This window comes from Dendrobium catenatum, unplaced genomic scaffold, assembly GCF_001605985.2.
Source record: "Dendrobium catenatum unplaced genomic scaffold, ASM160598v2 fragScaff_scaffold_1226, whole genome shotgun sequence".
Lineage (NCBI taxonomy): Eukaryota > Viridiplantae > Streptophyta > Magnoliopsida > Asparagales > Orchidaceae > Dendrobium > Dendrobium catenatum.
Genome location: NW_021319688.1, coordinates 734,994 through 752,078, shown reverse-complemented (window position 1 = coordinate 752,078; position 17,085 = coordinate 734,994). Strand labels below are relative to the sequence as shown.

General features: G+C 37.1%; 1 protein-coding gene across 1 annotated transcript; it reads left to right on the top strand.

Annotated features, from left to right (window-relative positions):
• Window positions 1-3,571: 3,571 nt before the first annotated feature.
• Window positions 3,572-6,451, top strand: LOC110112046 (pectinesterase-like). Its single transcript, XM_020844121.2, has 2 exons — window positions 3,572-4,695; window positions 5,722-6,451. Exons 1-2 carry the CDS (start codon window positions 3,702-3,704, stop codon window positions 6,393-6,395), a joined length of 1,668 nt encoding a protein of 555 aa, XP_020699780.1. The 5' UTR covers window positions 3,572-3,701; the 3' UTR covers window positions 6,396-6,451.
• The last annotated feature ends 10,634 nt before the right edge of the window (window positions 6,452-17,085 follow it).

Sequence of the window (17,085 nt, the reverse complement as noted above, 5' to 3'; positions counted from 1 at the left end):
ATGAAAAACAAGCACCAAGCTCATACAATAATCTCGCTCATACAATAAACTCAACTTCATATATAATATTATCTGAGTTATATTGAAAAATTGTACATCAAGTTCAAGTGTACATTTACTCTCACTAGAAGTTGAAAGCAAAAAATACATTTATGTCATTCATACAAAGATATATAATGACATCACACTTTCATATGGATGCATATTGCCTTCATAAAATGGCACTAAACACCCATCATCATCGACCCTTTGACTAGTGTATGCTGGTGGCATTTACTTCAACATATCCTCCAACTCTCTCCTTTAGCTCTACACTCGACTGCTGACTGCCCACGAACTTCTTCTCAAATATAATCAAAATTCTCCCCCATCTACTCACCACTTCTGGTAATCCTTCCGCCGCAGGACTTCTACACGTCGCGGGATTTTTGTCGGAATTCCACCCGACGCTAAGCTTCCTCTCGTCGCAGAACTTCTGTACGTCGCGGGACTTTCGTCGAAATTCTACCCGATGCTGAGCTTCCTCCCATCGCAGGACTTCTACATGTTTCAGGACTTTCATCAGAATTCCACCTGACGCTGAGATTCCTCCCGTCACAGGATCGACTTATGTACATCGCGGGACTTTCATCAGAATTCTACCCGACATTGAGCTTCCTCCCGTCGCTGGACTTCTACCCGTCTTGGAACTTTCATCGGACTTCTAACCGTCAGTTTTTTCCCGCCGTAGGATCTTGAAGAAGGAGATGGAAGAAAAGAAGTGGATGCAAAAAGTCCAACTTCTACACAAAGAGAGAGGCCCTGAATTTGGGTAGGAGATGCCACCTACCAAAATAGGGGAATGTCCCAACTGTAAGAATGTTAGAACGTGGGAGGAGAAAGAAAATGAACGATTGCAAATAATGCTAACTTCTATACGAGGAGAGGGGCACAAATTTTATGTAGGGAAAGTCACATACAAAAAATAATGGAATGCCTCCCCTATTAGAAAATTAGAACACATGAGGAGAAAGAAAAGAAACGACTGTAAATATTCCAACATCTACACACGGAGAGGGGCACTAATTTTGCGTAGGGAAAGTCACCTACGAAAAATAGTAGAATGCCTCCCCTGTTAGAAAGTTAGAATGCGGGAAGAGTAAGAAAATGAACTGCTGCAAAAAGTCTAACTTCTGCACAAGAGGAGGTGCGCCGATTTTAGTAAAGAAAGTCACCTGCGAAAAATAACGGAATGCCTCGACTGTAAGAAGATTGACAAAGAATAAGACATTGAAAGGAGAAAAAAAAATTTCTACACTAAAGAGGGGGGCCGATTTAAATAGGGAAAGTCACCAACGAAAAACAGCGAAAAATCTCTAGAGCAAGAAGATAAATGAGGGTAAGAAGGGAAGAATAACGCTGAAATTCTGCCCGACGCTCAAGTGATGCTAGAGTTCTGCCCGACGCCAGAATTCTGCTCAATCTCCAAGTGACGCCGGAACTCTGCCCGACGTTGTAATTGGATCTCAATCCAGAAGTGAAGCATTGTAAACTGATCGTCCTAAATTTTAAGGACGAATCAGCCTCTTGTACTTCAAACAAATACTAGTGGAATTATTTCAACTGAGCGTGGCCCCGTGGTTTTTTCCCTTTTCAGAGTTTTCCACTTAAAAATCATGGTGTTATTTCTCTCCTGTTTGTGTGCTAGATATCCGTATAACGCTAAGACGGAAATTTTCTAACTCTATCGCCGTGAATATTCTAGTTCGTAATATATATATATATCTGCAAAATTTAAAATTATTTGAATGTGATCGAACGGATCATATTTACTATTATTGTACTTTGTACGTTAAAGCATGATAATGATATTTTATGCATTCCAAACCAATAAAATTAGAAATTTATTAGCAATAAACGCAATAGAAAGTGGCGTTAATACTGATAATATTTTTATTAGAGATAAGCTACGTTTTTACCAAAAATCTCATCAGAAGAGTTGGATGACCTCACACCTTAAGAAGATAAATATTTACCAATCAGAAATAAAAATAATTATAGGTTTTAGTCAATTTGGTTTTGTAAAATTTTAAATTTTATTATTAATATATTGAAATTAAATTTCATGAATATTATATTTGTTGTTTTTTATTTAACATTCAAAATTTTTTAAAGTTTATTAATCTAATTAATATTTTAATTAATTGATAACATATAAAATGTTTATATATGTAAATGAATATTTAATTGTGATTAAAGAATCATTACTGCTGTTGGTGTACTTTGTCCGTTAAAACGTGATAATGATATTTTTTATTAATTACGTAACAGTGAAATTCGAAATGATATGTAAAAAATTGAATTGAGAAGCTCACATCATATCGTACTTGGTGCAATATAAAATGATATAAATTTAAAAATAAAATATTTATAAAAAAAAAAACTATGAAATCAAGAGGCCTAGTGTAAATTTTTTTGTTGACGATGCAATTAATATTTTAAGTTAACGGGTATTGATGTAGCCAGATAACATCATCAAAGTGTTATTATTGAGTGATGGTGATAAGAGAATTGTAGTTGAATGATTGTTTAGGAAAGGAATGGTAAAAGGATTATAGTCTAAAAATGGTGGTAAGATAACAATTGTCTAACAATGATGGTTAGAGGGCCGTAATTAGACAGTGGTGGGTAGAAGACCGTAGTCATGTAACAATTATTGTTAGATGGTCATGGTTAAGTGATGATGGCAAGAGGGTCGTAGTAGAATGATGATATTTTGAGTACTATAGTTAAGTGATGGCGGCCTATAGATTGTATTCTAGTGATGATAACTTGAAGATTATAGTCAACCGATGATAATAAAAAGATCGTAGTTAGACAATGACAATCAGAGGACCATAGTTAACTTGTAATGGTCAGAGGGTTGTAATCAATAAACGATAATCAAATGATCATAGGAGTGCGAGGTGGTTGGAGGGTCATAGCCGAGCAACAGTGATTAGAGGATTAGAGATTGGTGATGACAGTTAGAGAACCATAGTTGATTAATAGTGATTAGGAGACTGAAGATGAATGATTGTGATAGAAGGATTGTAGTTTGTTGACATTGATCCAAGGATTATTGTTGATGGTTAGACGATAGTGGTTAAGCCATAGTGATCGTTTTGATGAAGATGGTGAGGCGGTGGTCCTGCAACACATAAAGCTTCATTAATGTTTTGAAGGTTGACTTGTGACATCTCATTAGATAACAAATTAATTAATATAAAAAAAAATCAAGTTATATACTTTATAACTTATTGTTCTCTAATATTTTTATCATTTTACGAAGTTTAAACTGGAAATTATTCCATAAACTTGCTTCAACAAATTAAAACAAAATCTATATATGATGAAACTCTCATGTTTTACATACATTGTCTTAAACCCATCAAAAGAATGCAAGAGAGCATCCAATGATGCCATATAAAGACACGAAGAAGGGAGAAAGCCACCTAAAACTTTATCTTCTCTTAGCTTTTTATTCTGAATATTCTATACTTGAAGCCCTTTCATTATAATGACCCCCATGACTTGGACTACCTCCTAATACTGACTTTGACAACCATTCACTTCCCTCTATATACACAGCTTGTTAGCATCCTCTCTTCACAACCATAACCCCTATCTTCCCTTCTTCTCCTCTCTCTCTCTCTCTCTCTCTCTCTCCCCCAAACTCTACAATGTTCAAACTAATAGGCAGGAATTGTGAGAGAGAACAAATTAGAAGAATCATCATACTTCTTCTTCTATCAACAGCTTTATCCCTCACTGCTTCGAACACCCACCCAAACACCAAAAACCAAATCCATACTGTTTCTAAAGGACTCAACTTCTTCAAAACTACCATCACCACACCATCCTCCTCCAATGCAGCCATAGCCTCAGCCTGCAAATCCACTCTCTACCCCGACGCCTGCCACTCGGCGCTTGCCGGAGCATCACCGAAGTCTTCTTTGAAAGACCTCTTCGTCGGCTCCGTCGAATCGGCGAGGCTCCGCGCCACCTCGGCTCGTGCTGCCGCCTACAACCTCTCTCCTGCCCATGGTGCCATCGACGACTGCCTCGAGCTCCTCGACATAAGCCTCGAGCAGCTCGATGACGTCATCAACGCTGCAGCTAAAAAGAGCAAGTCAAGCGCTCATGACATCCAGACGTGGCTCAGCGCCGCGCTGACCAACCAAGTCACCTGCTCCGACGGGATCGGCGCCACGGGCATTGATCCTAATCGGAAGAAAGACATGATGGCGCAAGTCAATGTGTTGTCTCAGCACATAAGCAATGCTCTTGCGCTCCACGCATCGATGACGGGGAGTGGTGGCGGCCGCGAGCGGCGGCTGTCGGACGAAAAGTTTCCGGGGTGGCTGTCGTCTAGTGATAGGAAGCTTCTGCAAGCTTCGCCGGCGGATATTCAGGCTGTGGCGGTGGTTGCGAAGGACGGGAGTGGTACGCACAGTACTATCAATGAGGCGATCGCGTTTGTCTCGTTGAAATCCAACGGCGGCGGGGGAGGGCGGAGCGTGATCTATGTGAAGGCGGGAACATACAGAGAGTACATCAGGATTCCCACAAAGCAGAAGAACGTTATGCTGATGGGCGACGGGAAGGGGCAATCCATCGTTATAGGTAGCCGGAATGCTGAAGATGGTTCGAGCACGTACCAGTCCGCCACTGTCGGTAAATTAATTAAGCTCGTTTTATTTGCTGTAATTAATTAAGTAGTTTAACATAAATTTATTAATTAGGGAAATTATTAATTTTTAATTTTATATCAACTATATTTAATTAGTTAGCTACTACTTGCGCGTCCAACAACCATCATTATATATTTTTATTATGCATGTGCATGGAGGACGTTGATGTGAAATGGCATATCTAAATAGATAAGATTTACTAAAAAAATCTTGAGTTAATTTAAAATTAGAAATAGGAATTTTGATCAGGCTTGTTTGGGACTGCTATAGTTTTTTATAAAGTTAATTATAAAATTATTATAAGGAGAGTAACTTAATTCTTTTCATTAAAAAAATAATTTTTTATCATAAATTTTTTAAAAAAATTATGAAAAAATAGTAATCAGACAAAATTACAGCTGATGTATGAAAAGTAAAGTAGCTAGAAATCAGTTCTAACAGATCCTAATGCTGAAGTCAATAATGATTTAGTTATAAGTCAAATTTGAATTTATTTAAGTAAAATCTATTAATTTTATAAATGTTTTTAACCACTTATCAAAATTATTATTTATTTAAAAGTATTCAAACTTTGTTTATAAAAGTCAAGTATTTGTTTTGTTCCAAGCTAATTAGGATATCTCCGATCAAAAATCCCATTTTTCACTTAAAAACATAATAAAACTAAAAAATGTCGTGATGCAGAGGTAATCATCTTTCTCCTCTTTCGCGTGTTTCATCGACAAATCTTGTTGAGATAGAAAAATAGCATAGGTGAATCTTACAACGCTAATGTTAGTGTCGCACTATTCACCCTCCACATATTGGCAATTTTTTTGTGATTCGAATGGAACAAACCTGCTACTCGCTACAGTCCTTTGGAGTTCCGCTGAAGATCCCTTAGATCTTTATGCAACTTCAAAAATTTTCTTTCAATGAATGCGATGAATGATTCTATGGTATATTTTTTATCGATAAATTAAATGAATCTAATTTTGTATAATATTTTATTTGGATATCTAATTACCAGCGGCAATGGGCGCCGGCTTCATCGCTAAAGGCATAACCATCATCAACGACTCCGGTCCGGACAAACAACAGGCCGTCGCCCTCCGGGTCGGCGCCGACCAAGCCGTCATATACCAATGCGCAATCCAAGGCTACCAAGACAGCCTCTACACCTACGCCAACCGCCAATTCTACCGCGACTGCGATATCTCCGGCACCGTCGACTTCATCTTCGGCAACTCCGCCGCCGTCTTCCAGAACTGCTTCATCCAACCCCGGAAACCCGCCGGCGGCCAAAGGAATTCCATCACCGCACAGGGCCGAACGGACCCGAACCAAAACACCGGCATCTCTATTCAAGGTTGTCGGATCAGCGGCTCGACCGGCGGCGCGCCGACATATCTCGGCCGACCTTGGAAACAGTACTCTCGGGTCGTCTTCATGGAGAGCGAGATCGATGGGTCGGTTAGCTCGGCCGGCTGGGAGCAGTGGTCGGGTAATTTCGCTCTTAAAACGCTCTATTATGGTGAGTACGCGAACACGGGAGCCGGGGCGGGGACTTCCGGTCGGGTCAAGTGGCCCGGAGTGCACTCCGATCTGTCGGCGTCGGAGGCTTCTAAGTTCACCGTCGCGAATTTTATCTCAGGAACTTCATGGATTCCTGGAACAGGAGCTCAATTCAATGCCGGTCTCTAGTCAATGGGAAAGTATTCAATCAGAATAATATCACCTTAGTATATTCGAACTGAAAATATATACTATAAAATAGTATATAGTTCTCATTATACCCTATACTAAATATATCTATATTATTATAATAACCATAATAACATATTCCTGTTTTTATGATTTAATATATGTTTATTAAATTTATTATTAAGATTGAATGTAATTATATTCATCTTAAATAATTTAATATCATATATTTATCATAATTAAAATTTTAATCAGAATATTGATGCATTTAAAGTTTTTTTTTTGATATACTGAATTTGCATGGCCTGTGAAGCCTAATTTTTGTTGAGTGAATTTTATTTCTTATTAATGTTAAAATGTAGCTTGGAATATATTATTTTAGGTTGGGGGCTGGTATAAACATAATTTGCACAATTGCAAGTGTAAGATTTAGAATGCAATGTAATCCAATAACACTTGCTTATAAGTGCTGTTTGTACATGGACTAGATAATATTCTGATCACTTTGCAAAATGCAAAAATCCTTTGAAAATTCTGTGCGTGGATTCCAGCTAATGGTGTGTTTTATGTAAATTTCTATTTTTTAAGGCAAGAAGGTTTGTGATGTTTGTGTAAATTTATTATTTGCATATTTTTACGTTATGTATATATTTGTAATGAAATAGTCAATATATGATGTGCATGTAATTATTGGATTTTAGTGCTTGGTAGGGGCATCGATGATTTTAATTATTTTTAAAATATGGTGGCTCTTATCAAGCCACTGTTCTAACTAATTAAATAGTGTTTTTTATATTTTATAATTTAGCAATAATAATTATTTTCATCGAGGGTTAATTTGTTAATTAAAATTTTGATAATAACTACTATTTTAAAGTATAGTTAGAAAGTTAAAATATTAACTAATATTTAGATATATTGAATAGAAAAATAATGTTAATTAATATAAGATAATAAGTTTTAAGTGACGAATAGTAGTTATTAAGATTGAATTTAGACATATTAAATAATGTCAACTCAAGAACAAGCTACATCACATTAATTACCATAATAGATCAAAACATGTTGCAATATTATTCTGCCATCACTGCATATATAGCTATTATTAGAACAACTTTAGATACTAGTGAAATCCACGTGTGTTAGGGGTGTAAGTGAGCCTGAAGCTCGACTTATTTATAGGCTCGCGAGCCGAGTTTATCGAGCTCGAGTTTGAACTCAAGCTTGTTTAGTAAACGAGCTCGAGTCCAAGCTTGATGAGGCTTGGCTCGTGAGCTCGTGAACCGGCTTGAATAATTTTTAATATTTTTTAAATATTTTTATTTTATTTATTAAATTTAAATATTTAAAAAGTAATAATAATAAATTATTAAAATATTTAATAACATAAAAATAAATTAATATTTAATGTTTAAAATATTTAATAAAAATTTTAATATTTAAATATTTAACAATTTAAATAATTAATAATATTAAAAAAATCCTGCCGAGGCTCGCGAGCCGGCTCAAGCTCATTTATAGTGGTACGAGCTCGAGTTCAAGCTCTGATTTTGAGCTCGACTCGATTTGACAGTTGAGCTCCACTTGAACACTCACTGACTCGAGCTCTACTCGACTCTTTTGCGCCCCTAACGTGCATTATGTGCACGTGAATAAAATTTAAAAATAAAAAGTATATTCTAAAGTTACCATTAATTTACGACATACTATATAAATGATATTTAATAATTTACGAATATTATATGAAATATTTACATATTTACATATTACTTATATGTAATTTGTAAATAAAATTGTTTCTATGTTAAATAAAATTGTTGAAGATCACTAAGAATTTAAAATGCAGGAAGGGTAAATAAATCTATAGATGACTTGTTTCATCAGTATAGATTGTTATGGATTTACTATCATCAATCCTGTTAAACACAAAGCCGAGCATGTTAGAACAACTTCATATATATCAACCTGAATGAGAATGATTACAACCTTATAACTTAAAACTGAGAAGGCATCTAATGAAATGTTAGACTTGAAATATTGAATATATAGTTTGAATTTTCATTATTGAGATTAATTGTTGTCCTCATTACCCTTATCCAAACTGTGTTGAGTCTGTTAATGGACTTTTTATTGTGTGAGGACATCGAATGGAGAGAATCGTCCGATTTTTTTTTTTGTCAATAGTAAATGCGCAGTCAAAGCACAACTGCTACAATAATTATGATTTGACTGTACTTTTACGACAGATGGAAAGAAAAATCAGACAATTTTTTTCATCCGGTATCCGGACATAATAATCTCTTCTGTTAATGAGATGAAATGCTCTTCAATTAAAAAAGTTATGTCATAAATGTAATTAGGCAAACATTTTATAAGTGTAATACTCATTCCATTGTCGTGCTCATTGAAAAGATTAAAACATCTTCATAGATGTACTGATAGTCTACCTAAAGCAATCGAAGTATTAGAAGTATCATAAGGTATAATGAAAATTTAGAGGAACTAATAGGTAACTGAAATGTACAATGAAAACATACCAGCTACGCTATCAGCCAAAATTGTTCCAAAATATCCAACAAGAACAACATCGTTGAAGAAGTTGATCGATGAACTCCTTTACATGTACACGAATCTCAAAGCATAATCGAAGTATTACTTTATATATGTATTAAATTCTATGGTAGGCTTCAAGTAATCTACTGGGCAATTGTTGCTCACTCCCGCTTTACATGTACATGAGTCTCAAAACATATATGAATTGACAAATTTCAAAATTAAATTTGAGGTCATCCAAACTCAACCTAACGGCACCAAAATTGGTCCAATCCAAGCCGAAATAGCTCCAAATTATGGGGCTGAAGCACATTTGATGGATGATCAAATGATATCCAAATATAACATGCTTATGGTCAAATCGAGTGGCTCAACGAGACGAATCTAACGAGCCTAAGGAACTTAAATGCATGAATAAATTCTATATGATTAGGAGAATTGATATGAGTCATATGTTTGAGCACTCTAAATTTGATCCAGATCTTCTCCATATTTACAGTGTGTGCCACTCACAAAAATCTATAAATAGGCTCATGCTCTCTTCATGAAGGAATACTTTGACTGGAGATTGGAGAGAGTTGTGAGACTTTAAGGAACCTAGAGTTCCACCCAATCACCATCTATGGCGAACTTCCTTCGACCGTTACTGAACCGGCATCGCTCGTTTGCATACCATAGCTAGACCATCGCTTGTCTGCCGACCTTAGTTGGACCACCACTTGTCCACGGACCATCGATAGACCATCGCCCATCTGCCAAACATCTTCAAACCTCTGTCTGGTCACCTACCACCACTGAGCCACCTTCGCTCATCAACTAAGGGCCCTCTGACCACGGTTGCCCGTCGACTATAATCCACTCTGACGATCGTCACCCCCAAACTACGGTCCCTCTGACCTCCTTTGTCTGCCAACTACGGCCCCTCTGACCACCATCTTCCACCGACTATGGTTCTTCAGACCATGCACCGCCGCCCATTGACTATGATCCCACCGACCAGCATAGGCTGCATAGCGCATCAACTGCTATCCCACCGACCTCCATTACCTGCTGACTACAATTCAGTGATTTTTTTTTCCTTTTTAGGATTTTTCACGTAAAAATCTTAGCGCCTCTCATGACTTTTACACCCCTCTTTCTTATGTGTCTTTGTGCTAGATCTTCATACAAAACTTGAACGCTAAACTCTATAGCTCTCTACCACCATGAATTTTTCAAGATGTAACAAAGCTCAACCATTAATGCTCTCTCCATTATTATTTATTTATAGTCTTCTATTGTTACCCCATATTTAAGTTAATATGTTCAGTTATACTTTCTTTATGTTCTTGTTTAGCTATTATGTTGTCCTTAGAATCAATAAATAGGTGTTATAGCCTGTAATAGTGGGTAAGCCAATAAGCAATAAAGATTGCTATTCTTAATAGCTCTCTTCTATTCTTTCCTCACTCTCTTTCAAGAAGCTCAAAAAGCTTCATCTTCCTCCAAGATCCTAACAGTAAGATTTCATGATCATCACTATATACATTATCTTTGTGGCCTTAACAAGGCCAAGACAACTTAAAATAGAATGCTATATAAATGGCACATGCCTCCTACTATGATTTCGTTTGGGACAGCTTTTTTACTGCTTTACAAAACAGCTATTTTTATAAAAAAAAATTTTTTTAGTTCAAAAAACTTTTATACTAAAAAGCTGTTTAAGAAATCAGCAAAAAAATTGTCCCAAACGAAGCCTATATCTGCTACCTCCTACCACTTCTTCCTTGCAACTCATATCTCAACTATTGCTCTCTAATAAACTCAAAATCCCAGACCGTTTGATGAACCTGCTTCCTAACATGCCTGCTACCTTCCACCAATGCTTCTTCTACTCAACTATTCCCTTATGCTTATTTTATATCTCTAGTAACAATATCTTAGCCTCTAGATATCATTTAAGATATGCTCAATGAATGAAAAGTACTCTTTTATTTATATATTATCCACATCACAACGACCCACAATGAGCGTTGATAGAGAATATCTCCTATTTCTTCTCTAATTGCCTCTTAGCCACAAGATCCCATTGTCCACTCTTTGATAGCCTTGCAACCACAAGACCCCCTTCTCCATCATTTTTTTAACTGAATGATTCCAACCCTCAACATCTTAACACCTAATAATTATCAATTATTCATATATTAATAAAAAAATTTATTTTTGATAATAAAAAACTGCTTTAAGAAACAGTAAGAAAGTCACACCAAATGAAGTATATATCTTTTGCTTATAATAATTATTAATTAGGTGCCTTAAAAGATAAATAATATTTCTGTTGCATCCAGGAGCATTCGCAGCGGTAAAGAAATATAAAGTTTTATGTCTTAGCATTGTACGAAAATCCGGCACGCAATCAGATAAGAGAGAGGGTGTGTAACATTTATAAGACACCAAAATTTTTACATAAAAGGAGAAAAAACCACGGGGCATGGCCCAGTTTGAATGAATCCACTAGTATTTGCATTCGATTACAAATGAGGCCCTTCTTAGGGAGAAGGCCTTGGCTTGATGTTACAAATGTATGTCACACAGAGCGCATTACATGGTGAGAGATATAATAATCAACATAGATGTGTTTGTTTGGTCTGAAGGACTGTAGTCGGTGTGCGACAAAAGTCGGAAAGACCGTAGTCGGCGAGCGACGGAGGTCGGAAGGACCGTAGTCGGCGGGCGACGTAAGTCTGAAGGACAGTAATCGGCGGGCGACGAAGGTCGAAAGAACTGTAGTCGGTGGACAACGTAAGTCTGAAGGACCGTAGTCGGCGGGTGACGGAGGTTGGAAGAACCGTTGTTTGATGACGGATGTCAGAAAGACGGTGTCTAGTAGAAGACCATCAATGGACAGAAATCCAAAATCAGATAGATGTCTGGTGAAAGTCCGACAATTGGCAAAAGTCAAACTTCAGGTAGATATTTGGCGAAAAATGGAGGTCCGACATCGAGTAGAAGTTCGATGTCAGTTGGTAGCCAAGGAGAACTCCACCGTTAGATGATATTCGGGGAGAACTCCAGTGTTACTTGGAGTTCAAGTGAAACTACTTGGAGTTCGGCTGGAATTCCGACATCACTAGGAGGTCGAGCAGAATTCTGGCGTCACTTGGGCAGAATCCCGGCGTCACTTAGAGTTTGGGAAGAATTCTGGCGTCACTTAGAATTCAGGCGGAAGTCGGCCGGAATTCAAACGTCACTTGGAAGTCGGGTGGAATTCCGGCGTTACTTGAACGCCGGCAGAATTCCGGCGGTGGTCGAGGAGAAGTTTCTTCTCTCCTATCCTTCTCTTCTTCTTCTTGCTTGGGCCCTTCTCCTTGCTTTGGCTCCCCCTCCCTCTCAAGAGAAATGAGTGTCTATTTATAGATTTCTGGAGTAGCATGGCCTGTAAATAGGAGGAGGATCAAGGGCAATTATAGAGTGGCTTGAATGGACGGCCCATATTGAATCCCTTGATCATGGACCGTTCGTAAGACATTTGAAGGTCTTAATGATATCGGAATTCAGCGATCTTGGGCTCGTTGGATTCGTCTCATCAAGATGCTCGATTCGAATATAAGCATGTCATGTTTAGAAATCGTTTGGTAACCCAAATTGTGGTTCGAATCTTCCAACAGCTCTTCGGGTCTTCAATTTGGCTTTCATTTGGGCTCGGATTGAGTCGAATTTGGTGTTGTTTGGTTCGTATTTCCGAGACGATCAATTTGACTATAAATTTGCTGAAATCGGAGTTTGGATGATCCCGAATTTAATTTTTGAAGTCTCAAACTTGATTTTTGCCTCGAGATTCGTGCTTAATTTTTCAAGGATATATCAATTTCTTACAAAAATAAGGCCAAAACTCATCTTTTGAATTAATGAAAAAAAATATTATAACCAAAATAATCATTTAATATATGTAAAATTAAAAAAAAAAGTTCTAAAATAATATTTCTAAACGCAGTAAAGACTATGTATATAACCAAGACTTTGAAGTCACCAAGGAAATAAAATTCTGATAAATTAGGCTTCCATTTTAGTTATCTTTATTGATGATTGAACGTACCATTAATGCATTTTTCTCATGACTTAGACTTCATTTGGGATAGCCTTTTTTCTTATTTTTTAAAGTAATTTTAAATATAAAAATTAAAATTTTTATAAAAAAAACTGTTTTAAGAAGCAATAAGAAATTTGTCCCAAATTAAGACTAAAACAACTTTCTAGTACAAAAATTAAAGGGCCAAGAAAACCATCCAAAACGAAGTTTTAGACACCGTTTTGAACAGCTTTTTTAATACTTTGTAAAGTAGATTTTCAATGAAGAAATTAAAAAATTTTGTATTAGAAAATTCAATAAAAAAGTTTGAGTTGTCCAAAGCAAACGCTTAAGCTCTATCATTTTCTTCATTTTTTTATAATTTTTTTGGGGCCAAGCTCACATTAAATATTTGTTGGGTTACAGCAATAGAAGGAAAATGACTTGAAAAAGCCTTTCATTTGTTCTAGACTTCTAGTTGAGCTTCCAAGTTGACAGAAAATGGTCCCAAAGAAATTGATGGGGTGCCCATCCATTCAAAGGCCTTGTAGTTGTAATGTATTGCATTGCTGTTTCGAAAAAGAAATCAGAGAAGATGATACCTGAGACATTATTGCATACGGATTAAATACTAATTAAGCTGTTTCTAAATATATAATTAATTGTATGTTTTCCATACATTAATTCTATTTTTTAATGTGTATATATATATATATATATATATTTTAAAAAAACTTGAAGTAATTTTTTTATAACTAATAAATTATATAAGATCAGATGATGAAAAATTTGTTTGTAGCGTTGAAATTTAAAATAAAACAGCAAAAACAAAGTAAAATAAAACTATAAGTGTGATATGTAAAATAAATTTGTGAGAATATTGTGTTAAATGCATCAGAGGTTGGTTGGGGATTTTGATCCTAACCTAGAGATTTAACTTTTGAGATTTAGCATAAATTTCGTTATATTTTGTAATACATATGCTAGTTAATAATTTTATTATATTTAAATTTATATAATCAATTAAAATCATATAATTTTATCATATATATTTGTGTTCTAAAACATTCGCAACGGTAAAGAAATATAGAGTTTAGCATCTTAGCTTTGTACGTAAAACCATTGTACATACAGATAAGAGAGAGGGAAAAACCCGAGGCATGGCCCAGTTAAAATAATTATACTGTGTCTATTATTAATTACAAATGAGGCCACTCGGGGGGAGCCTATGCTTGATGTAGCAAATATACATTATATAAAAAACATTACATGGTGGGAGTTGGAAGAATTTAGTGATATGAGTGTTATTCTTAAGTGAGTGGTGGTATGTTCGTTTTGTCGGTACAATCGTAGTCGGGCAACTGTTGTTGGAGGGACCGTAATCGGGTGCAACGGAGGTCGGAGGGACCGTAATTAGAATGCAACAGTGGTCAGAGGGACTGTAGTTGGCGTGTAACAGAGGTCTGAAGGACCTTAGTCAGCATGTTATGGTGGTCAGAGGGCTGTAGTCGGCAGACGACGGAGGTCAGAGGGACCATAATCAATATGTGACGGTTGTCAGATGGACCATAGTAAGAATGAAACAGTGGCCAAAGGGATTGTATTTGTCGTTCAACGGAGGTCGGATGGACTGTAGTTGGCAGGCGACGAAGGTCAAAGGGACCGTAATCAATATGTGATGGTGGTTGGATGGACCGTAGTCGGCGGGTGATGGATGTTGGAGGATCGTAGTGGGAGAGAGAGGGAGGTCGGAGGGACCATAGTTGATGGGCGATGGTAGTTGGAGGGACTGTAGTCGGCAGGAGACGGAGGAGAAAGGGTCATCATCGGCTGGCCATGGAGGTTGGAGGAAACATACTCAGTGGGTGATAGAGGTCGGAAGGACCGTAGTCAAACGACGATGGTTTGAGGGACCGTAGTTGGTGAGCGAAGATGGTCGGTGGGACTATAGTTGAAAGGCGATAGTGGCTAGAGGAACTATAGTTGGTGGGAAACAGAGGTCGGAAGGATTGTAGTCGGGCAACGGTGGTGTGTGGGACCGTGGTCGACGAGCTATGGTGGTCAGAGGGACCATAGTCCAAGAGAAGTAGTGGTTGGACGGGTAGCAGTCAACAGACGACGGTGGTCAGAGTGATCATAATCAACAGGTGACGAAGGTTGGAAGGATCGTGGTCGGGCGGAGATAATCAATAGGACCGTTGTTGGCAAAAGACAATGGTTGAGGAATCGTAGTCAGCAAGCGACGGTAGTCGAAGGGATTGCAATCGACAAGCGATGGTGGTTAGAGTGGTGTCGATGACAACTGAGTAGTAGTCTGATAGCGGTAGGCTACCTGATAGTGGTCTAGTGACGGTCAACGAGCTGGGCTTTGGTACGGTGACAACCGACAAAAGGGCAGTGGTTCAATGACAATAGGTTGACGGGCGGTGGTCCGATAATGATATGTGATTGAGCGGTGGTCAATAGAAGTTCGCCTGCAGTGGTGCTTGAGTATTAAAAAAAAATAATAAATCACTTAATTAATATAAGAAAAAGTGATATAATTTTTAAATATTTTTAAAAATTTTGTTCTTAAAAATTTGAATCTAAAGATATATTTTAAGAATATTTTATATTAATATTTTTAAAATTATTTGACTCGTGAGCTAATTGGTTAGGTCATAGAGCTCGGCTCACGAGAGAGCCCTAGCTTGCTCATGAGGCTTGATTCACACTGCTAGTAACAACAATAGCTGGCATGGGTGCTCCAGACCTCCAGTGGCAACTGAAGCACCGAAACAGCCGCATCTCAATCTATGTCAAATTTTGAAGAAATTATTAGGTGCATAATCCGAATGCGTTCAAGACTCCAAACAAAATAGGGCACGTGACCAATTTTGGTTGGGTCAACACATCCTAATAATTTCTCGGGGTTTTGGGACTCTCGCAGCGTTTTCATGGCTAATGGACTGTTGAAGCTTTGGAAGATGTCTAGCATGTTCACAGACTAACGAGATTTACGCTACATACAGAAGAACTGGCAATTTAGGGTGTTCTGTTCAAGCTTCTGTCACACGAAGAATTATTAAGCCAGTTCCTCATGAGGTATGAAATTAGTAGCTACAAATAGCAGAAATACCTTTCAAGGATGTAGCCCGTGATATTTTTCTTGTTTATAGCTTAATCGAAATGCTAATATCTAAAGTAGAATGGGCGTGCTTCATAATATTGATTGATATTATGTTGCGGCATCGGAATTTCCGAGAATTAGGTCTGAAAATAGTAGCCTTAGAGTCTGTCGATCAAAATTATTAGCATTCACTACCTGTTCAAGAATTAGGAGTTCCATTATAGTAAAGATGTTTTGGTTTACTCTAACAAGAAGATGTAATTTATTGGAAATATAAAGCTCTTCCCTCCATCGTAACCTCCTGTTGCCCTTCTCCGCCATGCCCTAAATACTTGCGTGGAAAATACATTTCAATGCTACATTACGAGAAATGAAGACGAGCTTGCGTATACAGAGCACTGGCATCATTAATGGTTTTTTTTCCCCCAAAATTTTTCCCCTTTCATTGTGTTAAAGTTGCTAATTACTTAGATATGAGTATAGCAATGATAAGGACTTGAACCTTGTTACTGCTCGAATGTGCTGCTATGTTTGCTGATTCTCAGTTAAATTTTCGTTTTAGTATTACACTAGATTGAACGTTTTATATGAACTTCAATTTGTTTATTAGTAACCTTTTTATTGCCCATTACGTGGAATTGGCATTGATTGAAGAGGAGATAGTAAAAAAGCATGCTTTTGGTGGTTTTGAAAATGTGCACGGAGTTGGCGCAAGGTCGGAACTGATGCAGGACTAAAAGGTTTTAAGTGTCTGCGATATGAATTGCACGATTTCTTGAATATGATTAGAACTATTAGTAGTCAAAACGACAAAAGAAAACAAGAGAGGGGTGTCCACGTTTAGGCTAACACACTTGCCAAACACTTGGAATATCAAAACAAGTTAGAAACTCAATAACATGCATAGTAAATAGCTCCAACAAAATCTCTAATATAACAATAAGTTAGCCACATAGAAGGCACACTCAATTCCTACATTT

Coding starts and splice junctions, on each gene's coding strand:
- LOC110112046 (XM_020844121.2), top strand. CDS start 3,702: ATGTTCAAACTAATAGGCAGGAATTGTGAGAGAGAACAAATTAGAAGA. Junction 4,696..5,721: donor GTACCAGTCCGCCACTGTCG/GTAAATTAATTA, acceptor TCTAATTACCAG/CGGCAATGGGCGCCGGCTTC.